The sequence below is a fragment of the Artemia sp. Qi Xiang Cuo genome, chromosome 4 (genome assembly GCF_049724085.1).
Source record: "Artemia sp. Qi Xiang Cuo chromosome 4, ASM4972408v1, whole genome shotgun sequence".
In the NCBI taxonomy this organism is placed as follows: Eukaryota; Metazoa; Arthropoda; class Branchiopoda; order Anostraca; family Artemiidae; genus Artemia; species Artemia sp. Qi Xiang Cuo.
The window spans coordinates 56,727,884-56,755,098 of NC_142797.1; the positions used below are offsets into that span (position 1 = coordinate 56,727,884).

The 27,215-nt window shown below is 33.3% G+C and overlaps 1 protein-coding gene across 2 annotated transcripts in view; it reads right to left on the reverse strand.

The window, feature by feature from the left end:
- LOC148953264 (protein transport protein Sec23A-like) overlaps nucleotides 1-27,215 on the reverse strand; it is a 75,834-nt gene that overhangs the window by 31,420 nt on the left and 17,199 nt on the right. For both annotated transcript variants that reach the window (XM_089088432.1, XM_089088431.1), the window contains exons 2-6: nucleotides 26,244-26,402; nucleotides 24,161-24,291; nucleotides 23,027-23,113; nucleotides 12,015-12,193; nucleotides 5,662-5,805 (exon numbers count right to left, since the gene is read on the reverse strand). In XM_089088432.1, coding sequence (XP_088944558.1) covers nucleotides 5,662-5,805; nucleotides 12,015-12,193; nucleotides 23,027-23,113; nucleotides 24,161-24,291; nucleotides 26,244-26,397 — 695 coding nt within the window. In that variant the 5' untranslated portion in view covers nucleotides 26,398-26,402. The remainder of the gene's footprint in view (nucleotides 1-5,661; nucleotides 5,806-12,014; nucleotides 12,194-23,026; nucleotides 23,114-24,160; nucleotides 24,292-26,243; nucleotides 26,403-27,215) is intronic.

Here is a 27,215-nt window from a genome sequence, read left to right on the forward strand (position 1 = left end):
CGTGTATTAGGCCACCCTTGGAAACCAGGAGTTTTTTCAAGGCCTTTTTTAGAAACGTTTATCCCATTACCCTATATTTGTGAATATGATGATGAAATTTCCAGGACAAAATGTGAAATTCAGTATATTACACGAGCTTGTGGAACATCAGCCTAGTACTGTAATGGCAACTTTCTACCCTTTGAATCTGTTAAACAAAAAAAGGAGAAGCATTTGGAGTCGAGCCTTTTTCAGATTAATTTCAGGCAGTCAACCTTTAATATGAATGGATAGTACTTTGGAGAGTAGGCTATGTAAAAACGGGACAAAATCAAGTCTTTGAAACATAATAAATAGAAAGCCGGCCAACAAACTATCCTTCATAACTTCCATTGGCGTAACAACTCAGAATTTTTCAGGAGATAGAATTATTGTCCAGGAATGTGGGGGAAAGGACACTCTTTTGATCAAAGAAGAAACGGGATGTGTTCTAAAAAAGGTGATTTAAATAAGACACACCTTGACGGTATTCAAAATAGCATTTGAACTTGCGTCTCTATCGACCTGGGGTTGACACTACAAAATTAAATATGAAATCGTATAAATAATGAAGAATAGTGCAGCTACGAACAAGGAATGTTGGACGCTTGGAATGAATTGCCTGACACTTATACAGAAGCAAAAAGTTACAAATGACTTTGTTAACAATTCTTACTTCATAACATGGATAATAATTGTACCTAACACATTTTGCATACAGACCCGCTATACTTTACCCCCCCCCCCTAATGTTCAAGTATATATCCCAAATTTGTTTCTAAAGTGTTATATTTTCATCATATTTTGTGATATTTCATTAGGATAACTCAGAGCAACAGGTTCTACTTAGACGAAGAACTTAACATATGCGCTATAGCATATAAGTAGCGAAGTAAGAATTGCTTTCTAACTTCACACTGTCCAAACACTTTATCCCCCCTCCCCCCTAATATGCTAATATATAGCCCAAATTATATATTTCCCATCTATTCTGTCACATGTCTTTGTTTGTCTGACGCTAAGCTGAAAGAAACTAACGAAGAAACCGGGTCTACAGTGCGTCAATGGATGAAGAACTTAACATAGGTGCTATAATATATAAGTACCAAAAGGGCTTTAACTGCTAGTAAAATCAGAGTGTAAAGTTAGTGACGACTCAGTAAAGAGCAAATGTCTCCCGCATATTATCTTTTCCTTTGACACTTCTTTCGGAAAAAAATTGTAATAGAAACTTGGCGCGGAGATCATTCGATTTAAGCTAAAAGATATAGAGCTTTTTTTTAAGGACAAACGTGATTAGAGGGCTACCAGGCCCGCCCCAAGCCCTGTAATATTTCGTAGCCTATGTGTTTGTTTGCATATAAGTTTATCTTGGTATGCTATATCACCCACTAATTTTTAATAGAGTTCAATCATTTTATTTATTCTAGTCTCTTTTTATGTTTTATTATCCTGGTTATGTTATCCCTTCGCTATCGTTCGCTATTCGCTATCGGTTATGTTATTACTTCGCTATCGTCTTTCAAGTCGATTGATGTCCCTCGCAAAGTTTTTTTTTATGTGTATAACTTTAGCGTTAAGAGCGACGTAATAACTAGGGGGAGAACCCAATTATATACGTAATAATTTCTGTTCGTTTTAAGTTTAAATGTTTAAAAAATATAAATGTTTGCACTTTTATAACTTTAATAAATCAAATAATATTAAGATTTTGATTACTAAATATCAGTATATGTATATTAAACTGACAATGCACATTCATTTGTATTTTTTTAGTAAACTGCAAATTATGTTCTGGCCTTGGGAAGGCATAGGGGTTTAGAGCCCAATTTATGTTAATTTCTGCTCGTTTTGAGTTTGACTCGGTTATTTATTGTAATTTCTGTTCGTATTGAGTTTCATTTATTTATCGATGCTGATTTGTGGTAGTTTCGCCCTTGGTAGATTATTTTATTTTTGCTCATTTTTGTTAAATGGAGTTCTTTACTTTTCTTTGCAAAAACTTATTTTGTGGAAAAAGTTTTTTTTAATTAATTTCTGTTCGTTTTATATTGACAAAGTCTTTTCAGAGAAAAAGAAAATAATACTTTAAATCTTTTCGTTTTTTTTAAAGATTTATAGTTTGACCTGCTATTTGTATGCTGGAGAAAAATTTTCAGCAAATCTTAACAAGCTACTCCCTCTTAATAATCTGAAAACAAATAGAATTGTTTCTTTTAGTTTCATGCCGCGTCTAGTTCACCTGATATAGAAAACTTGATTCCATTCGCAAAAAAAAATGTTTACTTTCTTTAATAGCTTGGATACACTAACGCTATTTTGATTTGGTTAAATATTAATAGCAGAAGCGGCCCCAAAAGTTTGAACATAACACCCTCAGTCGTTCTTGGGATACTGGTGAGCTGCCTTATTGGGAATTAGCATTAACACAGTGCATTTTGATTTAATCTTATGGCAACATTTAGTTTTTAAACATAAAGTCAAATGGGAGGGTGGGCGTGGGAGGGGGATTAGTTTCCCTCCAATCACTTTCGACTATTAGAAAGGACATCAGCCCTTTCTATTTTCAATCGAGTGAGCCCTTTTTAAAGTTCCTACGATAACTCCTTCGATACAAAGTGCCCTGGTCTAAACAACAACAACAAAAAATAATACATTATACCCACATCGATCTTTACTATAAAAATATCAAACCTTCCAATCACTTTGGACTATTAAAAAGGGCACTAGGCCTTCCGATTTCCAATCAAATGAGCCTTTTTTGAGTTTCTACGACAACACTTCCTATAAACACCTTATATACCCTCAGGGCACAAATTACAACCCTTATTCAAAGGGTTATGAGGGTGGTTGTAAACCTCTATGACCTGATTTCCAGAATCTTTAACTACATTAAACAAAATGGCTATCTCATAATTTTGATTGGATGTGTCTGGGAAAATGGTGGGCGTGAGAGGGGCGTTGGTCTTTCTCCAATCACTTTCAACCATTAAAAAAGGCACTAGCCCTTTCAATTTCCAATCAAATGAGCCCTTTTGAAGTTACTGCGACAACATTTTCAATAAAAACCCTATATGCCCCCAGGGGATAACTTACAACACTCGCCCTGAGGGCTGGGGGGGTTTCATCCTCACAGACCTAATTTCGAGAACTTTCTACTACGTTGAACAAAATGGCTATCTGTAAATTTTGATTGGATGTTTTTGGGTGAATGGTGGGCGTGAGAGAGGGGTTAGTTACCGTCCAATCACTTTCAACTATTAAAAAGGGCAATAGCACTCTCAATTTCCAATTGAATGAGCCCCTTTTGAAGTTTTTATCATAGAGTCTCTATCGTTAAAAATCTTATATGCCCCCAGGGCATAACTTACAACCTGTGCCCTGGGGCCTCTGGGGGGGTTGTCATCCTTAAATACATAATTACCAGAATTTTCAACTACGTTGCACAAAATGACTATCTCTAAACTTTGATTGAATGTGTTTGGGGAAAGGCAGGGCGTAAGAGCGGGGGGGGTCAATTACCCTCCACTCACTTTTGACTATTAAAAAGGGCAATTTCAATTTCCAATCAAATGAGCCCCTTTTGAAATTTCTACAACAAATTTCTATACAAACCTTATATGCCCCCAGGGCATAACTTACAACCCTTGCACTGAAAGCTGATGGGGTTATCATCCTAAAAGACCTAATTTTCAGAACTTTCGAATACGTTGAACAAAATAGATATCTCAAAATTTTGATTGGATGTGCTTGGGGAAATGGTGGGCGTGAGAGGGGGATTAGTAGCCCTTCAATCACTTTCGACTATTAAAAGGGCAATATCCCTTTCAATTTTCATTTGACTGAGCCCTTTTGGACGTTTTTACAACATCAATTTCAATAAAAACCTTACATTCTCCCAGGGTATAACTTAAAGCCCTTGCCCTAAGGGTTGTGGGGGGGATGGGTTGTCATCCTTTAAAACCTAATTTCCAAAACTTTCAACTGCGTCGAATAAAATGGCTATCTAAAAATTTTTATTGGATGTGTTTGGGGAAAAGATGGGCGTGAGAGGGGGGTTTGTTGCCCTCAAATCACTTTCGACTATTAAAAAGGGCACTAGCCCTTTGAGTTACCAATCGAATGAGCCCTTTTTCAAGTTTCTATGACAAACATTTCAATAAAAACCTCATATGCCCCCAGGGCATAGCTTAAAACCCTTGCCCTGAAGACTGTGGGGGGAGTGTCTTGCTCAAAGGTATAATTTCCTGAACTTTAAACTGCGTGGAACAAAAAGATTATCTAAAAATTTTGATTGGATGTGTCTTGAGGAATGGTGAGCGTGGAAGGGTTGTTAGTTACCTTCTAATCACTTTTGACTATTAAAAAGGGCACTAGCCATTTCAATTTCCAATCGAATGAGCCCTTTTTGAAGTTTCTACGACGACGCGTTCAGTTAAAACCTTCTATGCCCCATGGCATAACTTACAACCCTTGCCCTGAGGGCTGTGGGGAGTGTCCTCCTCAAAAACATAATTTCTATCTGGAAATCTACAACACTGAAGAAAATGGCTATCTAGAAATTTTGATTGGATGTGTTTGAGGAAAAAGTGGGCGAGAGAGGGGGGCTAGTTGCCCTCCAATCACTTTCGACTATTAAAAAGGGCACTAGCCACTCCAATTTGCAATCGAATGAGCCCTTTTCAAACTTTCTACGACAACTCCTTCGATACGAAGTGCCCGGGTATGGAGAAAAAAAAAAGGCCAAAAACACATTGTGCCCACATCGTTCTTTACTTAGGCAGCGCTAGCGCGCTGCCTATGATGTGTTAATAGTTGGAATGCATGTTCTCAAATGCTGAACAATTGGAATTTAGAGCTTTTTGTACCAAAATTTTATTTTTATCATCTCGAAGGCAAAACAAAAACCTACATTATTTTACCAACAACAGGCTGTAAATAAAAATAAAAAAAAAACTTTTATTTTGATTTTTCGCTCTCTTGTAAAATATGCATTTTCATTGTACATTGTACAGACACCTGTTTGCATGGAAATTGTCAAATTGTTTTACAGCGACAATAATTATTAATAACAACACGAAAATTCAAAATCCTTTTTTTTCTGTTTTTACCATCTACTCTAAAATTTAAGTCATGTAGCATAACATCACTTGAATTAAAGTACCAAAATCATAAAAACACTTCCGTTTGTTTTAAGAAAATCATAACACATGCCACATTTCTTGCATCCAATGATGCAAGAAACCCAAGCCACAATTCCACATTTCTTGCATCCAATGTTGTGAAAGATCCAGCAAAAACATACTAAATTAACAATTTTTTTTAAACTGATAAAAAATTCCAAAGGTAAAAATACTTCACCCGATTTTACTACCAATTATCCGTTTAAGTGTGATATTCTTGAGTGATCTAGTTTCGTACTACTAACAAGAAACCTTAATTTGGAAACACTCACTATATTCTAACGAAAATTAGTCAATTTAAAGAAAATAGATAAATAGGCCCTAGCGATCGATTTAGCAGGAGAATTCGGCAAGGAAATACATAGAACTCAATTTACTATTTGTCTTCTTTATTGGAATGATGGGACAATATTCCATTTTTTTGCTAGCAAGAAGGTATATAGATATTAAACTAACTCACTTATTAGTAGGTACACTTGGTCCTTGTATACCGTAAGCTGGTCTGGGGGCTGGTGCTGCCGTCTGTCTGTCCAGTTTCAATAGCTTCAGAAGGTCCTGACTAGTGTATTCCTTAGTTCCTTTAAAGGCATAAGCCTTTTCAACGCTGAAAAATAACAACAATCATTAGAAGGTAAGTACTGTAATTAAAAAAAGGTGCTATGTAACAGAAGTAAACGTCCAACAACAAAATATGAAATAATGTGGCATACTGCATACAATGTATATCCCACTGAATGAATTGATTCTTAATTCCAAGTTTACTTAAATGTCCTTGCGTCTGATGAAATTCAGTCAAGTTTTTTATTTTCATGAGTGGCTATTTTGATTTTCTGATTGTTATATGTATTAAATTTCAGTATTTTAATCCTTTCTTTCTATCAACGACGGGTATTTTTCTTTTTATTCATGTTACTTTTACTTTATATTAGCTTTCTATACATGATTTTTTTTTCCAGTTTTATTTATGTTTTGTTTTCTCTATCATGTATAAGCGTTGATTCTCACATAGAGGGTTTAGCAGAGGTATATTTCAATATTCAAATTTTATCAATTAGTCTTAACCAGAAATAAATTTCAGTATTTTAATCATTTCATTTTCTAAACGACGGGTATTTTTCTTTTTGTTCAGGTTGTTTTCACTTTGTATTCGCTTTCTATCCATGATTTTTTTTTTTTTTCAGTTTTATTTATATTTTGTTTTCTCTATCATGTATAAGCATTCATTCTCACATAGAGGGTTTAGCAGAGGTATACTTCAATATTCAAATTTTATCAATTAGGCTTAACCAGAAATAAATTTCAGTATTTTAATCCTTTCCTTTTTTCAACGACGGGTATTTTTCTTTTTATTCAGGTTGTTTTAACTTTGTATTCGCTTTCTATCCATGATTTTTTTTTTTTTTCAGTTTTATTTATATTTTGTTTTCTCTATCATGTATAAGCATTCATTCTCACATAGAGGGTTTAGCAGAGGTATACTTCAATATTCAAATTTTATCAATTAGGCTTAACCAGAAATAAATTTCAGTATTTTAATCCTTTCCTTTTATCAACGACGGGTATTTTTCTTTTTATTCAGGTTACTTTCACTTTATATTAGCTTTCTATAGCCTACATGATTTTTTTTCCAGTTTTATTTATGTTTTGTTTTCTCTATCATGTATAAGCGTTGATTCTCACATAGAGGGTTTAGCAGAGGTATATTTCAATATTCAAATTTTATCAATTAGGGTTAACCAGAAATAAATTTCAGGATTTTAATCATTTCCTTTTATCAACGACGGGTATTTTTCTTTTTATTCAGGTTGTTTTATCTTTGTATTAGCTTTCTATCCGATTTTTTTTTTCAGTTTTATTTATATTTTGTTTTCTCTATCATGTATAAGCATTCATTCTCACATAGAGGGTTTAGCAGAGGTATACTTCAATATTCAAATTTTATCAATTAGGCTTAACCAGAAATAAATCTCAGTATTTTAATCCTTTCCTTTTATCAACTACGGGTATTTTTCTTTTTATTCAGGTTGTTTTCACTTTGTATTAGCTTTCTATCCATGATTATTTTTTTTTGTTTTATTTATATTTTGTTTTCTCTATCATGTATAAGCATTCATTCTCACATAGAGGGTTTAGCAGAGGTATATTTCAATATTCAAATTTTCAAGGAGGCACACTTGTGCCTCTATAAAGAGGCGACCCACCACAATGTTAAGCGATTTCAGACCCTAGAGGTCGCAGAGAGACGGCGGTGATCGCATTTTGTAGCCCAAACTTAAACTAAGAAACGTGCAAAATTTCATCCTCCTCCGACTTTATCTTCATGGAGTAAACTGGGCCGGAAGTTTCAACCCTCCCACCACAGCCCCCCTTTAACGTTCTCCGATTGGGCTGAAATTTAGAGGTTAAGCTTTCCTAGGGCCCGGGAGCTTATCCTCGAAATTTCAGCTCAATCCGATCGCTCCTTCCCTGTTTTCAAAAAACCAAATATAGCCACTTAAAGTTCATTTCTCTTTTTTTTTTGGTTATCCGCGCCTACAGGCCACAGTTGGCAACTGATCCGGGTGAATGAGGACTCATTCGAAGCAAAATTGAATTCGACCTGTTAGGGCCTTTTGATATTTTCAGACCGAAAAAATTATCCCCCGAATTTACATTTACGAAAAACCTCGTTTTCCTATAAGAGCCCGCTACAAGCGGGCTCTTATCGTTTTCCTATAAGAGCCCGCGAAAACGCGGGCTCGTTTTCCTATAAGAGCCCACAAGCCCGCAAGCTGTCAAATCAGCTAACAGTTAGTCAAGCAATAATAAGTAATAAACTGTACAAAAACGTGCAGAAATTATTTGAAAAAAACTACGTTTTCTAAAGAGTTAAAAAGACTGAGTTACAAGGTCGAACCTTAAAACGTACAGGGATTAGGAGGCACAGTTGAGGGCTGCCGCCCCCAAACCCCCGCTTTCGCAGCCTTTAAATAAAAAAAAAGTTTTTTAAACTGAAAGTAAGGAGCGATATTAAATCTTAAATCGAACAGAAATTATTCCGTATATGAAAGGGGCTGTGCCCTCCTCAACGCCTCGCTCTTTACGCTAAAGTTTGACTTTCTCACAACTCTTTTTTTTAAACAATAAAAACTTTAGCGTAAAGAGCGAGGCGTTGAGGAGGGCACAGCCCCTTTCATATACGGAATAATTTCTGTTCGTTTTAAGATTTAATGTCGCTCCTTACTTTCAGTTTAAAAAACTTTTTTTTTTATTTAAAGGCTGCGAAAGCGGGGGGTTTGGGGGGCGGCAGCCCCCCAACTGTGCCTCCTAATCCCTGTACGTTTTAAGGTTCGACATTGTAACTCAGCCTCTTTAAATCTTTAGAAAACGTAGTTTTTTTCAAATAGTATCAATTAGGGTTAACCAGAAATAAATTTCAGTATTTTAATACTTTCCTTTTATCAACGACGGGTATTTTTCTTTTTATTCAGGTTACTTTCACTTTATATTAGCTTTCTATACATGATTTTTTTTTTTCGAGTTTTATTTATGTTTTGTTTTTTCTATCATGCATAAGCGTTGATTCTCACATAGAGGGTTTAGCAGAGGTATATTTCAATATTCAAATTTTATCAATTAGGGTTAACCAGAAATAAATTTCAGTATTTTAATCCTTTCCTTTTATCAACGACGGGTATTTTTCTTTTTGTTCAGGTTGTTTTCACTTTGTATTCGCTTTCTATCCATGATTTTTTTTTTTTTTCAGTTTTATTTATATTTTGTTTTTTCTATCATGTATAAGCATTCATTCTCACATAGAGGGTTTAGCAGAGGTATATTTCAATATTCAAATTTTATAAATAGGGTTAACCAGAAAAATACAGTAGCCTATATGGATTCCTGTTCTTTCAACAAATAAATAACCTCAAAAAGATCATTAAGAGAAAAATATACAGTCACTAATCAAATAACATCAGATTGACACAGTAAAAATTACTATATTATTCCGTAGATTTCCTTTAAGTCTTTATGTCGTGATTTCGTTAAAACAGAAGACAGCACAAAATAAATATCTTGTCTGAGAATTTTCAAAGCGAAGTTAGCAGTATTTTTATGCTCCCTGAAAACAGGGCTGCAAAAATAATCCCCATCCAAAGTGCAAAATAAAAATTGAATATGCGAGTTTTCAAAGCGAATTACTCTCTCGATAAATTATTGTATTATTTAGTATGTTTCCATCAAATTCTATACAACACCCAAATGTTAGCCAAGTTTCTCTGAAAAGAGACATGCAGATATAATGTTCCAAAACAGATGATTCCCATCCAAATTTCGTTAAAACAGTACGTGCCGCAAACTAAAAACTATATCTAAGAATCTCCAAAGCGAATTTAGCTTGAAGTAAGTTCAAAACGAAAGTATTACCTTTCTTATCTTACCCTCTCTATAAAATTATTTCTTTATTTTACTTATTTCCACCAAATTTCATATCACACCACAAAGTTAGTAAAAAATATCTGAGAACAGGTTTGTAGAAATAGTTTTTACAGCCCAGATTGCTTTTCTGTTATGATTTCGTTAAAACTGTATATAAAACAAAATAAAAATACAATTCTCGAAGCGAATTTCCTAAAATTCGCTATAATATTTGTATCTATATCTTTCCTATTAAAAAATTATATATTTATTTCTATTTTTTAACTCTATCTGTTGTTTTACTGTCCTTAAAAATTATTTTATCATTCTTATTATTTACTTTTTTTATTTATTACAAAATTTATTACTTATTACATAAAAATTAATTTTATCATATTATTTTATCAAAAATTATTACATCATTTCATATATACCTCCCAGAAAACAGATTCACAAAAATAATTTTCCTAACCCAAAATGTATTTCTGTAAAATGAATGCCCATGATCTTAAAAATGCAATTTAGCTTCTTTTTTTCTTCTGTTTTACTCCATTTCTTTTTCTTGCAATTTCAATGGGAATTTCAAGATAATTCAAATAAACGGAAATCTTAAAGCCCAATGATGTTATTTAAGAGTAAATAGCATATAGGGTATATAATACAAATTAAGCAAGATATAGGTTAAAACCAGTTGTTCCCAAACTTATTTGGACTGGCCTACAACACCCTTTCCAGAAAAAAATATTACTCAGGGCTCCCTGGAATTAATTCTTAACCAACTGGAAAAGCAATTAAAGAGAAATAAACATGTGTTAGCATTTATACATTTTTCTTAGAAAATTGTAAATTTGAAATGCGTAAATTAGAAAGAATACTTGAAATTATGAAACTACTTATTGAACTCAAAGACTCAAAAATCCTCAGTTTGATATGTGGCTCAGGCACAATTCTATTCAAATAATTGGACATATCAGGATTGCTCGATTTCAAAGGCAGAATTTTCAACTAACTTCCCAATTAAAATAGTCATTAGATTACAGGTTTTTTTGTCAAACAACATGTTCACATAAATAAACTACAAAGGGAAAATCAATTACAAAAGTAAATTTTTTTAACTTTCCTATTTTTTCATCATAGCCCTCAGCAATGTTTTTTCTTCTTTTATTGGCTTCTAAAACGCACCCTTAATATGTTGGACTTAGTCTTTCCAATAATAGATCTGTAGTCTCAAGTTCGAAAACCAAGACAGTGAAAAATCTACCAGCCAGAAAATGATTCTCGTTAATTGCCCTTTTTAATACAATTGCAAATATAAAATTTGTAAAAAATTATTATAATTTCAAAATATTTACGAAAATAAAATCTCCAGATTATTGATGAAAATAGTCGAAAACTGAGTGAAGCCCTCCCACTGTCCAGCTAGAAGCAGCATTCATGGTAAATATTACAAAACACCAAGAGAGGATTGGTCCTTCAAATTGCAGATCTATAATTCCTAAGTTGAGAAGCAAGATAGCAAAAAATATAGTTGTCAGACAATTTTTTTTCACTAAATACCCTTTGTAGTGCAAATAGAAGTACAAAATTTATAATACAGTTTTAGTAATTAAAATTTTATGAAAATCGAAAATTAAGTTTATAAATGAAATTGTTGAAAACTAAATCGAATCCTTCCATTACCCAGCTAGCCACAATATATTATGGGCGACCACGAGAAAATAAAGGGGTTACATGTAAAAAATCTTGTGACTCAAAAATTTTATGTTCCTTCCATGCTTATAATTGAAACATTAGAACAAAAAAGGTAAATTTAACTTTTTTATTCTTTTTATCAGACTTAATTCCACACATGAAAATCGATCAGGTTTTAAAAGGGCAGACATAATTGCTTCCCGAGAAATTCCCATTTCACTTAAATGTTTCCTTGTGACATTCTTCCACCCCATTTGAGGACGACCTTCTTTTCATTTGGCCCTAGATTAGTTTGCCAATAGAGACGATCGACCGTCATTCTATTTTAAAGCGGAAAGAAAAATGACTTTTGGGAAATAAAATTGGAAACTTCCTATATGAAAACAATTTGGAAACTTACAGAAATGCTATAGATAAACATGGACGAAGTGGATAACCAACAGCCTTTTCCCCAGAAGCATTTCTATTGGACCTTTCAACTATGCTGAAACAAACGACATCTCAAAATTGTTATCGAATATCTTTGGAAAAACAAGAGACGCTGGAGGGGTGCTAGTTGCACACGGATCTCTTTGGTCACTTAAACAGGGCATTAGAATTTTTAATTTCCTTTCGAATGAGCCCTGTTCCGACCTTATAGGACCATTGATTCGGTACAGTCGGCCCAGTAGAAAATGGACTGAGGTAAACATGAAACAAAAAAACGTAACAACAAAAGTTACTTACAGTGGATTTATCTCATGAATATAGACGTACTTTCCAAAGGTGATGAGACCACATAAACTATTCGGTGGTAAGCTATGTAGTGAGTCAAGCAGAGTTCTCTTCAAAGCATTTAGCTCATCTGGCTCAATACACGTGTCGACAACATAGAGAAAAACTGGTGGGATATTCTTAATTCCAGACTAGAAGAGATAAATGAACGTAAAACCTCAAGTTAGAGACAAAAAAATATTGCCATTCAACAATTTAATAAAGACAATTTAAACGAAAGGCGAGTCTCAATAGATATATTGACCAACCAGTATGGGAGACTGACGAAAGAGGGAACGCAATTTCGTCTCTCAATAAGGGATTAACGCCTTCCAACATATTTCATTTTATAATATGAACAAGGCATTTTTCCTCCAATTTTTAATTATAGTTTGCTCTACTGAAAAGATTTTGTTAAAAATCCAAACTTTGTTAAATTTGTATTAAATTTAATTAATGTTTTTATTTTTTCTAAGTTTTCAGAGTTTTGTTGTACTATCCGTCGTCCAAGTGATTTTTTAATTCTCAAAATCGATACTTAAGTACCCATAGATACCGTTCATACCGTTTTTTTTTTCTTTAAAACAACCGTTTCAGTATATATAACTACATATAGCTAAATTGTTTTTCTTTCACTAAAGGAAATGTGAGAGAGATGGAATATTTCCACAAGAAAAAGAAAACATTGGGAAATTTAAACCATTCTCTCATAACAAAACAATTTTACTTAAGCGTTTCTTGGTATTCCGAATTCATATCTCTTAATTATAGAAAATATATTCAAAGTTACGTTCCTTGGCGAAATTAAAAGAAATAAAAACAAGTTTTTTCAACTGAAAGTAAGGATCAGCATTAAAATTTTAAAACGAACAGAAATTATTACGTAAATGAAGGGGGTTGCCCCCTACTCTACACATCGCTTTTTACGCTAAAGTTTTGAGTACTTTCAAAAAAAAGCTTCTTATTGTTCTAATTAAACGACCCTTGTGTTTCAGGAGTCGTTCTTCGAGAATTGGAACAAAATTAAAACTTCAGCGTAAGAGCGAGGTTTTGAGGAGTGGGCAATCCCTTTCATTTACGTAATAATTTCTGCTCGTTTTAAGTTTTAATGCTGCTCTTTACTTTCAGTTGAAAAAACTTGTCTTTTTTATTTAATTTCTGATCGTTTTTATTTAATGCCAGGAAATCTGGCCCCACTTCCGCGGAGAAATCCTCCTCCCCACGGAAATATCCTCTAGACAATTCACTTGCGGTGAAAATTTAACCCCGGACAATTACCCTTAACAACTCCACGCGTAAAATTGAGGCAAAAAAAAAGAGAGCAAGACATATAAGAAGAATTTTGTATAGGAATTCTGGCAAATTTCCCAAGTGTATAATTTCCCCTGACAAGTTTACCCCCTGAAAACTTCCCTCCCCATGGAAAATCCACCCCTGGAAAAAAAAACAGAAAATTCGACCTCCCCCCCCACCCTACCGAAAATGTATACTTACATACCAATAACAAATACTATGCGTAAACAATGGGCAAATTTTATGACTTAAAGACCTTTACCCTAGGGCTATAAGGGAGAGGGGGTCATGTCATAATCAAAGGCATAGTTATTGGGTCTTTCAACTATGATGAACAAAATGGCTATCTCGAGATTTGATCGGACGATTTTGGGAAAAATGGGTGGGGGAGGGGGCCTAGTTGCCCTCCAGTCTTTTTGGTCAGATAAAAACAGCACTAGAACTTCTCATTTCTGTTCAAATGACCCGTCTCACGATATTTTAAGACCACTGAGTAGATACAATCATCCCTTGAAAAAAAAATTAAAATAAAAACGCATCCGTGATCTTTCTTCTGGCAAAAAAAATACAAAACTCCACATTTTTTTTGATAGGAGCTTGAAACCTGTACAATACGGTTTTCTGATAAGCTGAATCTGATGGTGTAATTGTCGTTAAGATTCTATGACTTTAAGAGGGTGTTTGCCCCTTTTTCGAAAATCAAGCAAATTTTCTCAGGCTCCTAGCTTTTAATTGGTAAAACTAAACTTTATGAAACTTATTTATTTGAAATCAGCACAATAAAAGTAGAGATCTAAGTTATACTTCTGGGAGTTTATGTTCCTTCCTGTGCTAAGTTATACTTCTACCAGTTTATATTCCTTCCTGTGCTATTTGGGATTGCGTAATATGTGATGAAGGACAGGTTTCTGACATAACTCATGTAGGCCAAATTTCTACTTTATAATAATGTAGTCAAACATGTTTTGGGAGTATGCAGTTCGTTATTAAAAAATTGGACACTATAATCAGAATTATTTGATTGACATTTAAAAAGGGGTAATGAGATTTGAGAATTGGAGTGTAGGATTTACGAATTTGATCCTATCAAGGTGGAGAAAAAAAGAAAAGGGTTTAGCATTTGCAAAAAAAGGGGTAATTAGTGATTGGATAATTTTTTAACATGAAATCTCTGAATAAAATATTTTTGGAGCATGTACATGACGATGGAGAAAAAGGGTTAAAATGATTAGCGATTACGAGTGAAGATCCTCCCACTGGTTCCTGGCAGTAGGCTACACATATCAAGTTGAAAATTTGACAGAATGAGGTATTTGAGGTGGAACTTGAACTAAATCAAATTACACTATTTGCAGGCAGATTTTCAAAATTGCATATGTCAAAAAAGGGATTTGTGTATTAAGTTCGAACTTTCAGAGAGTGCTTAAAGGGAAAGTCAATTCACCAAAAGGAAATATGTGCATGCTCAGGCCTGAATAAAAGGTTTAAAGTGATTAGCAATTACGAGCAGGGATTCCCCCACTGGTTCCTGCCAGTAGGCTACGCATATCAAGTTGAAAATTTGACAGAATGAGGTATTTGAGGTAGAACTTGAACTAAATCAAAATACACTATGTGCACGCATATTTCCAAAATTGCATATCTTAAAAAGGCATTTGTGCATTAAGTTGGAACTTTCGGAGAGTGCTTACAGGGAAAGTCAATTCACCAAAAAGAAATATGTGCATTCTCAGGCCTGGATAAAAGGGTGAAAGTGATTAGCAATTACGAGCGAGGATTCCCCCACTGGCTCTTGCCAGTAGGCTACGCATATCAATTTGAAAATTTGACAGAATGTGGTATTTGAGGTGGAACTTGAACTAAATCAAAATACACTATGTGCACGCAGATTTTCAAAATGGCATATCTCAAAAAGGGATTTGTGTATTAAGTTGGAACTTTCAGAGAGTGCTTAAAGGGAAAGTCAATTCACCAAAAGGAAATATGTGCATACTCAGGCTGGGGTTGAGTTGCACGAGGGTTCAGTTAAAGGGGGTACAGTTACACGGGGGTTTAGTTAAATGGGGTCGAGTTGCACGAGGGTTCAGTAGCACAAGGGTTCAGTAGCACGGGGGTTCATTTGTACGGGGTTTCAGTTATACAGGAGTTCAGTTACATGGGGGTTCAGTTGCACGGGAGCTTAGTTAAATGGGGTTGAGTTGCACGGGAGTTGAGTTACACGAGGGTTCAGTTGCACGGGGGTTCAATTACATACAGGTTCAGTTCCACAGGGCTTAGTTAACTGTGGTTGCGTTGCACGGGGGGGTTGAGTTGCACGAGGGTTCAGTTAAAGGGGGTTCAGTTGCACGGGGGTTTGAGTCATTTTTACGGGTTTGAGAGACTCTGTTGCCTGATTCCGTGTGGTTTTTCTTTACTTGGTGCCCATTTAAAAACGAAATTTTTTTGCTATGGAATATTTCGGTAGTGTTTTGTTGTGCTTTACCTTGTCACAGTTACATTCTCTTGGTTTTTCAAAGTTCATTTTGGATTTCTCTCGTGAAATGGAAGAGTTGGAATATTTCAGTAGTGTTTTGTCGTGGTTTACTATGTCACAGTTACATTCTCTTGATTTTTCAAAGTTCATTTTGAATTTCTTTCATGAAATGCAAGAGTTGGAATATTTCAGTAGTGTTTTATTGTGCTTTACCTTGTCACAGTTACATTCTCTTGATTTTTCAAAGTTCATTTTGGATTTCTTTCGTTGAAATGCAAGAGTGTGAATATTTTAGTAGTGTCTTGTTGTGCTTTAGATTGTTACAGTTAAATTCCCTTTATTTTTCAAGAGTTAATTTTGTATGTCTTTATTTTAAATGCAATAGTTGGAATATTTCAGTAGTGTTTTTGTTGTGCTTTAAATTGTCACAGTTACATTCTCTTGATTTTTCAAAGTTCATTTTGAATTTCTTTCATGAAATGTAAGAGTTGGAATATTTCAGTAGTTTCTTGTTGTGCTTTACCTAATCACAGTTACATTCTCTTGATGTTTCAAAGTTGATATTGAATTTCTTTAGTGAAATGCAAGAGTTGGAATATTTCAGTAGTGTTTCATCGTGGTTTAATAAGTCACAATTACATTCTCTTGATTTTTCAAATTTCATTTTGAATTTCTTTCGTGAAATGTAAGAGTTGGAATATTTCAGTAGTGTCTTGTTGTGCTTTACCTTGTCACAGTTACATTCTTCTGATGTTTCAAAAGTTCATTTTGGATTTCTTTCGTTGAAATGCAAGAGTTGGAATATTTCAGTAGTGTTTTGTCGTGGTTTACTATGTCACAGTTACATTCTTTTGATTTTTCAAAGTTAATTTTCAATTTCTTTCATGACACGCAAGAGTTTGAATATGTCAGTAGTGTTTTATTGTGCTTTACCTCGTCACAGTTACATTTTTTTCATTTTTCAAAGTTCATTTTTGGATTTTTTTTGTTAAAATGCAAGAGTTGGAATATTTCAGTAGTGTCTTGTTGTGATTTACCTTGTCACAGTTACATTCTCTTGATTTTTCAAAGTTCATTTTGGATTTCTTTCGTTGAAATGCAAGAGTTGGAATACCATTTTTTCGTTAAGTGTCAGAGTGAATAAATTCATTATCAACATCCTTTGTCAGATACATCAAATAAAATTGACAAAATCTAAATTTCAGAATGAATAAATTCATTATCAACATCATTTGTCAGATACATCAAACAAAATTGACAAAATCTAAATTTCAGAATGAATAAATGCTTTAACAACATCCTTTATTGGATATGTCGGATAAAATTGACACAATCTAAGTATCAGAGTGACTAAATTCTTTATCAACATCCTTTTCTCAAATACATAGGATAAAATTGACAAATTCTAAGTGTTAGAGTGAATAATTTTTTTTTATCAACATCCTTTGGCAGATACATCAAATAAAATTGACAAAATCTAAATTTCAGAATAATTTTTTTTTATCAACATCTTTTGTCAGATTCATCAAATAAAATTGACAAGATCTAAATTTCAGAATAAATAAATGCTTCAACAACATCCTTTATCGGATATGTCGGTTAAAATTGACAAAATCTAAGTATCAGAGTGACTAAATTCTATATCAACATCCTTTTTCTCGGATACATAGGATAAAATTGACAGAGTCCAAGTGTCAGAGTGAATAAATTTTTTTTATCAACATCCTTTTCTCGGATACATAGGATAAAATTGACAAAATCTGAATTTCAGAATGAATAAATTCATTATCAACATCCTTTGTCAGATATGTCGGATAAAATTGCCAAAATCTAAATTTCAGAATGAATAAATGCTATAACAATATCCTTTATCGGATATGTCGGATAAAATTGACAAAATTTAAGTATCAGAGTGACTAAATTCTATATCAACATCCTTTTCTCGGATACATAGAATAAAATTGACAGAATCCAAATGTCAGAGTGAATATATTTTTTTTATCAACATCATTTGTCAGATACATCAAATAAAATTGACAAAATCTAAATTTCAGAATAAATAAATGCTTTAACAACATCCTTTATCGGATATGTCGGATAAAATTGACAAAATCTAAGTATCAGAGTGAATAACTTTTTTATTTATTAACATCCTTTGGCAAATACATTGGATAAAATTGACGAAATGTAAGCATCAGAGTGACTAAATTATATATCAACATTCTTTTCTCGAATACAGAGGACAAAATTGACAAATTCTAAGTGTAAGAGTGAATAAATTTTTTTTTTATCAACATCATTTGGCAGACATATCGGATAAAATCGACAAAATCTACATTTCAGAATGAATAAATTCATTATCAACATCCTTTTGTCGGATATGTTGGGTAAAATTTAAAAAATGTAATAGTTAGAGTGAATAAATTTTTTTTTATCATTGTCAGATACATCAAATAAAATTGACAAAATCAAAATTCCAGAATAAATAAATGAATTAACAGCATCCCTTATCGGATATGTCGGATAAAATTGACATAATCTAAGTATCAGTGACTAAATTCTATATCAACATCCTTTTCTCAGATACAAAGGATAAAATTGAAAAATTCTAAGTGTTAGAGTGAATAAATTTTTTTTTATTAACATCCTTTGGCAGATACATTGGATAAAATTGACAAAATCTAAATTTCAGAATGAATAAATTCATTATCAACATCCTTTGTCGGATATGTCGGATAAAATTGACAAAATCTAAATTTCAGAATGAATAAATGCTATAACAATATTATTTATCGGATATATCGGATAAAATTGACCAAATCAAAGTATCACCATAGCTAAATTTTATAACAAAATCATTTTCTTTGATACAAAGGAAAAAATTGACAGATTACAAGTGCCAGCCTGAATAATTTTTTTTTTATCAACTCCATTTGTCAGATGAATCAAATAAAATTGACAAAATCTAAATTTCAAAATAAATAAATGCTTTAAGAACATCCTTTATTTCATTTTTTAAGGTTAATTTAGACTAGGTTACGTGCGCTCACGCAACCTAGTCTAAATTAGCCTTAAAAATGAACTAATGTTATTTTGACTGTGCATGTCTCTCTCACTATCTATGCGCCGCTACGGGGTACACTCAAGGTCTATCTTGTTAATTTTAGATGTTTTAGCCGACAAATGATGTTGATAATACATTAAAATAATGTTGATAAAGCATTTATTCAGTCTGATAATTAGATATTGTCAAGTTTATCCCATGTATCCAAGAAAAAGATATTGATATGGAATTTAATCACTCTAATTCTCAGATTTTATTAATTTTATCCAACATTTCCTACAAATGATGTTGATAATTAATGTAGTCACTCCGATACTTAGATTTTGTAAGTTGTATCCAACGTAATTAGCAAAGAAATTTGATATAAGAGAGAATTTCTTCCATCTAAAAATTGAATTTTGAAAATTTTAATCTATTATTCCGAGAACGGAATGTTGGTGTAGAAGTTCATCTATCTGATATCTAGATTTTGTCAATTATATTCGAAAAATCACATGAAGGATGTTGTTAAAGCATTTATTCATTCTGATATTTAAATTTTGTCAATTTTTATTTGATGCATCTGACAAAGGATGTTGATAAAAAAAAATTTATTCACTCTGACACTTAGATTCTGTCTATTTTATTCGATGTATCTGGCAAAGGTTGTAGATAAAAAAAAAATATTCACTCTAATACTTATATTTTGTCAATTTTATCCTACAAAGGATGTTGATAATGAATTTATTCCCTATGATACTTAGATTTTGTCAATTTTATCCGATGTATCTGGCAAAGGATATTGATAAAAAAATTTTAATCACTCTAACACTTAAAATTTGTCAATTTTATCCTATGTATTCGAGAAAAGGATTTTGATATAGAATTTAGTCACTCTGATTTTGTCAATTTTATCCAACATATCCAATAAAGGATGTTGTTAAAGCATTTATCCATTCTGAAATTTAGATTTTGTCAATTTTATTCTATTCATATGACAAAAGGAGTTGATAAAAAAAAATTATTAAGGCTGACACTTGTAATTTGTTAATTTTTTCCCTTGCATCAGAGAAAATGGTTTTATTATAGAATTTGTTTCTTTTTATGGTTAGATTTTGTCAATTTTATCCGACATATCCGTTAAAGGATATTGTTATAGCATTTATTCATTCTGAAATTTATATTTTGTCATTTTTATCCGACATATCCGACAAAGGATGTTGATAATGAATTTATCCATTCTGAAATTTAGATTTTGTCAATTTTATCCGATGTATCTGCCAAAGGATGTTGATAAAAAAAAAATTATTCACTCTAACACTTAGAATTTGTCAATTTTATCCTATGTATCTGAGAAAAGGATTTTGATATAGAATTTAGTCACTCTGATACTTAGATTATGTCAATTTTATCCGACATATCCGATAAAGGATGTTGTTAAAGCATTTATTCATTCTGAAATTTAGATATTGTCAATTTTATTTGATGTATCTTACAAATGATGTTGATAAACAAGAAATTATTCACTCTGACTCATATATTTTTTCAATTGTATCCAACATATCCGACCAAAGGATGTTCATAATGAATTTATCCATTCTGAAATTTAGATTTTTTCGATTTTATCCGATGTGTCTGCCAAAGGATGCTGATAAAAAAAAATAATTCAATCTAACAGTTAGAATTTGTAAATTTTATCCTCTGTATTCGAGAAAAAGATGTTGATATAAAATTTAGTCACTCTGGTGCTTACATTTCGTTAATTTTACCCGAAGTATTTGCCAAATGATGTTAATAAAAAAAACATTATTCTCTCTGGTACTTAGATTTTGTCAATTTTATCTAACATATCCGATAAAGGATGCTCTTAAAGCATTTATTTATTCTGAAATTTAGATTTTGTCAATTTTATTTGATTTATCTGACAAATGATGTTGATAAAAAAAACCGTACAACTGAACCCCCGTGCTACTAAACCCTTGTGCTACTGAACCCTCGTGCAACTCGACCCCATTTAACTAAACCCCCGTGTAACTGTACCCCCTTTAACTGAACCCTCGTGCGACTCAACCTTCCGTGCAACTCAACTCCTGTGCAACTCAACCCCAGCCTGAGCATGCACATATTTCCTTTTGGTGAATTGACTTTCCCTTTAAGCACTCTCTGAAAGTTCCAACTTAATACACAAATCTCTTTTAGAGATATGCCATTTGGAAAATCTGCGTAAACATAGTGTATTTTGATTTAGTTCAAGTTCCACCTCAAATACCATATTCTGTCAAATTTTCAACTTGATATGCGTAGTCAACTGCCAGGAATCAGTGGGGGAATCCTCGCTCGTAATTGCTAATCACTTTCACCCTTTTATCCAGGCCTGAGCATGCACATATTTCTTTTTGGTGAATTGACTTTCCCTTAAAGCACTCTCCGAAAGTTCCAACTTAATACACAAATCCCTTTTTGAGATATACCATTTTGAAAATCTGCGTGCACATAGTTTATTTTGATTTAGTTCAAGTTCCACCTCAAATACCTCATTCTGTCAAATTTTCAACTTGATATGTGTAGCCTTCTGCCAGGAACCAGTGGGGGGATCCTCGCTCGTATTTGCTAATCACTTTAACCCTTTTACTCAGGCCTGAGCATGCACATATTTCCTTTTGGTGAATTGACTTTCCCTTTTAGCACTCTCTGAAAGTTCCAACTTAATATACAAATCCCTTTTTGAGATATGCCATTTTGAAAATCTGCGTGCACATAGTGTATTTTAATTTAGTTCAAGTTCCACCTCAAATACCTCATTCTGTAAAATTTTCAACTTGATATGCGTAGCCTACTGCCAGGAACCAGTGGGGGGATCCTCGCTCGTAATTGCTAATCATTTTAACCCTTTTTCTCCATCGTCATGTACATGCTCCAAAAATATTTTATTCAGAGATTACATGTTAAAAAATTATCCAATCACTAATTACCCCTTTTTTTTTGCAAATGCTAAACCCTTTTCTTTTTTTCTCCACCTTAATAGGATCAAATTCGTAAATCCTATACTCCAATTCGCAAATCTCATTACCCCTTTTTAAATGTCAATCAAACAATTCTGATTAAGTGTCCAATTTTTTAATAAAAAACTGCATACTCCCAAAACATGTTTGACTACATTATTATAAAGAAGAAATCTGACCTACATGAATTATGTCAGAAACCTGTCCTTCATAACATATTACGCAATCCCAATTAGCACAGGAAGGAACATAAACTGGTAGAAGTATAACTTAGCACAGGAAGGAACATAAACCCCCAGAAGTATAACTTAGATATCTACTAATAAACCGACTGTTTTGATATGTTTATTGGTATCAAAATTCCACTTTTTTAGAGTTTCGGTTAATATTGACCCGGGCTTGACGCAAATGAGCATCAGCACTACAAGCTTGACGCAAAATATCTTGGTTATTGGGCGCAGATATCTAGCAGGATTGCCATGGCTTACTAAATATTTCACTGAATGAACTTGAGTCGCCCCAAAGACTTCAGCAAGTTTAGAAATCTCAGAAACACTCTACATCTAAAGTTGAAACTGTTTAATATCCTCTCAATCCTTTTTAGGGTTCACAAAACAGTCATTTGAACCAACAATTAGGGAAAAGATTACTGGGATTCAAGAGCATTTGTCTGCATCGCATTCCAAAGCCCTCACTGGACACAGCTAGTAAAAAATATGACCGTGAGAGAGCTTACGTCTATCACCACCGGAGGCACACGAGGAACTAAGGCCTAGGGCAAGGTATACTCTATTTACCACTGTATATAGATATGATACAGTACGATCATTTCCTATCTCAACCATTATACAAACCCGGACCGAGATGCAAGTGCTCCGGAGAACATCTAAACAACTATAAACATAAGCAATATTCGTTTTTTTCACGGGTAGACACGTCAGATTTCTCTTGAACGCGAAACTTGGCTTCAACATTGTACACTGACCCGTTAATGACAGATTAAATGGGAGGAGCTGTTTGTACACGCCGAGGATGTAGGGCAAAACACTGACCCGTGATATTACTGTTATATTATTTATATACAGTGCTATTTACATAAACAGTTAACGTTAACATTTAATTTGCACAAAACGTTAAAGATAAAGGTACTATAACAAAAGAAGAATTTACTTACTGAGATAGAATATTCAACTGTCGAGGACTCTTGGTAAAGTTCACCAGGCATCTCGGTTTCACTTGCATGTGCATAACTTGCTGGAAACTAAAACAGGAAAAGAAAGCAACTCAAATTCGAAGATGATCATTCTTAATAGGATATTGTTTTCCATCACCACCATAGTTGACAAGAGCCATATTTTGACCGTGGAGGTGCACTAGATTTTATTTTGGGTAAGGAAGCAGTTATTATTGTCAAAAAAACTAAACAAAATATCAGTTAAATTGCAAAAATTTATTAGATTTTAGGCTGGGTCCGAAGCCCTTTTCAGTGTGTTTGTGACTCATTCAACTGCTCGAATCCAAAGTAAAGTTTCAAAAAGCTAAGTTGTTTTGAATTTGCGACAGTCTTGGCCCAACTAAACACTTCTACTCAGAATTTCCGAAGAATAATGTGAAAAAATTGTAGCCCAAACAGTTTTCATGTTTGAGGCCCTTAGAGAAATATTCTCTGATGCCCCCAAAGACCTTTAAATTAGACCGATTTAACTGGTCACATTGATACTCAAGAGAATTGCGAGATAAATTATGAAAGATTGCAAGATGGGAAGTTCTTAGGCTTCAAAACAAAATTATAGAGCTGTATGGGCTCTTCTGAATAACAGCTAATTAGGCTTAGTCAGGTGGAATAAGCTTTATAGGTGGAAATAAAATTATAGGTGGATGGAAGACATGACGTTTTGAGTTCAAAAGCCATTTAACCAAATAGCAAACTAATATCACCACATTTTTTTGAGAAATTGTAGGATTTAACTCTTCCTGGAGTTTTTTTTTCACTTCCCTTGGGAAGAAGATTGAAAGCCTGATTATTATGGTGCCAGAGTGCCCCATTTGTAGGGAACGTCAACGTTTCTAAGATTTCGAGTAGAAAAATGGCAGATGTTTAGATATTTAGAGTCCTGTGTAAAAATAAGTGGATTTTATCAGAAACTTTTCTTCAAGAAATATCCTGTTCAAAAAGATATAATCGTAAGTTCTAAACGAAAATAAAAAAAATATTGGAGAAAATCATCAGGATTTTGGCCGGACATCAGGATTTTGTCCCGAGCACAAGAGGCTAGAACCATCACAGCAAAAATCGTATCTTACTTACAGCATTTCTCTGATTGCAGATCACACAACTCCAAAGTTTAGCTCTATAATCAACAGTACAAAGAGGATTCAGAATGGCTTTACAATTGTTTGTCCTGCACACAATTGGGTCATATTGAAGGATGAATGCATCTGAAAAAAAATTATAAGAAGTCTACTTATTTAATAATATGCTAAAACAATCAATGAAAATTTATTTATTGCTACCCCCCCCCCCCCCCCCCCCCAAACAAAAAAATTGACAAAAAAGCAAAGGAAAACCCACACAGCTCAAGATAATAATGGAGACAACAATTCTAAAATTAACAAACATTACAAAGACAGTAATAAAATAGACACTTATATAATATAGAAAACACTAAAAATATCACTTTCCAGATCCATTTCCTCTGATATTTCAGACAAAGTAGTAGAGCAAGGTGAATGAAGTTCATAGGAATCAGATTGAACATGAAATCCAGGAAATCACTGAATATTTCATTCACCTAGCTGAACTACTTATCCTTTAAATATTAACAAAAGTTAGGTCTCCAAACCAATTGCTTACCCCATAGGTCTTCTGCTCAGGATCTAATGTGTCCACAATCAGCATAAACGGACACTCCATCATCACCAGATTGTTTTTTTAATTCAGGCTTAAATGCATGGACCAATAGATTTCTTGTCACTTAGCATAATAAATCCTCTGGGATTTGTCTGTAAATCTGTCTATAGGATATTTTTCGTAAATAAATTAATGAACTTGCATACTTTTGCGTACATTTAGTCTTTAGTAGTGACAAAATGAAATAAAAACACACTTTCCTTAACAGATTTCTCATTACTTCATTTACATTCTTTTTAACTCGGAAAATTTCTCCGATAGGTCTCATTCCCAGTAGCGTCAATTTATAAAAATTTAGCGATAGGAGAGGGGCAAAATATATTACCCACGTCTAAAGGGGGAGGGATTTGTTTGTTTTTTTTTTCTAATGGAAAACTTCAAAAATTTCCTCCTCCCCCCCGTAATTCACAATAAAGCTCATTCTACTGGATGTTTCCACAAGAGCCAAGGGAGCTTCATTGGAGGATGGAAATCAGCCATGACTGGAGCAAAAATATTCCAGTAGTCTACTTCTAGCTATAAAACTACTGACAACTTTAAAGTAATTCAAGGATTGCCCAGCTTTGCTTTTTAGTGTCAATTAGCAAGACTTTACAGGTGGAAAGCGTTTCTGAATATTAGTTTTAGCACCTAATTCACACCATTACACTCATGTTCATGGCTTTAAAATAACCTATTAATTTCACTGTTTTTCTATTTTGTAAATCAAAAAATTTATGGAATAAGTAGAACCTTTGATGAATCTTGCAAGATCATAACTTAGACCCCATTCTTAATACCATTTTATGGACATTTTGATCAGTATGATAGAAATTAGCCTCAAATTTCAAATAATTTGTGTCAAAATCAATGTTTTTCATAGTTTCTCTATGCAGTATTATGAACCTACTTTGGTTTGTATAGACATTTTCAACCAGCAATTTTTAGCCATTAAGACATTTATTGCTGTAAATATCTCCCATTTAAATCTTATATACCAAATGACAAAACATTATTCAGTGACATATACCAATATTGCATTGTACATCTTGTTTAATTCTTAAAAAAGAAACCTATATCACAACACCCAACCCAACATTACCCCTCTCATATAATAATACAACAATGTAATATACACCTTGACATATTTGGAATAATGCTATTTCTTTTCATGGTAATATTTTATCACCATGTGTGTCTCATATATTGCTTTGTCAATCCCTATGAATAAAAACCCATCAATATTGTTTTATAACAGTGATGTTCATTGGCACAGCCAATGGCTTTGCAAGAACTAAGAAGCCCCCAAGAGATTTGTATCTACTTTTTTTAATGAAGAAAACTATTGAAAGGCCTTTTTAAGACTAGCCAAACCTCCTTTTATTGCTCTGATTCAATTTAAGTTAATACCCTTTATTACCATCTAAGACTACTTACATATGTTAAATTTTGGGTTTTAATTCTAGCTTGAACAAGAGCTTGTAATTAAAATACAACTTACTTTCCCGCTTTTTAAATGGTGTGTACATGACCCCAAGAGGTAGAACAAGTTTAGCAGCTTCAATCCTGCTTGCAGGCCAACAGTTAAATGACATCCGTACACCATCTCTACTTTCATGGTCTGCAAAAAAACTATTTACGTCTTGACTCATCATTCTTTCTGAAAGGTATTAAATGATTAGTAAATCAAAGCAAATGTAAATTCTCTGTTGATTAAAAAGATGAAAAAACTTCAAAAAGAGCAATTGTATATACAACATAATCTATTGTAAACAAGAGGCAATAAGCATATGACCTATTGGTTGAACACATCAAACCCCAAACAACAACAACAAAGAGGCAATTCATTTACTATTGGCATTTGATGGAAGTAGCTTAGCAATTATCTATAGAGAAACTATTCTGTTTGAACCAGATGTAAACGCCATCTTTGGTCTGATGTGCAAGGTAGCCATTACTAAAATATAGCATGGTAGACAATAATTAGAAATGGTATTTTTGATTGATTGTATGAGATTAATCATTTCCTCAGTGGATTGCTAGAGAAGGGACAAAAAACTTGATTTGATAGACATATACCTACTACCAAAGAGCCTAGAGACACTCTGGACAACATACGTTTAATGGTACAGGGGCTAGAGGGCTCCAAAGATCCTAAGTTCTGAGAATCCCCAAATCCTAAAATCTGAAGCATATTATTGTATGGATCAAAAGAGCCCAGTTACATAAACTTCCTGAAGGGAAGCTTCCTTCACCATAGCTATCTAGTTGCCAATTTTCAAGCAGATCTTAGTACTCTTGTATGGAAAATGCCTGGGGTTCAGAAGTGGCTGGGATACACTGGTGGTGAGAACAGGGTATTGGGTAGCTTATGGGCAGATTTTATGCCTCCAATCAAACAGATTGATTCTCTATGTATGTTTGTAATTTAAAAAAATTGCAACTTTCTTACTTTTCTATTAAAAGTTAGCAA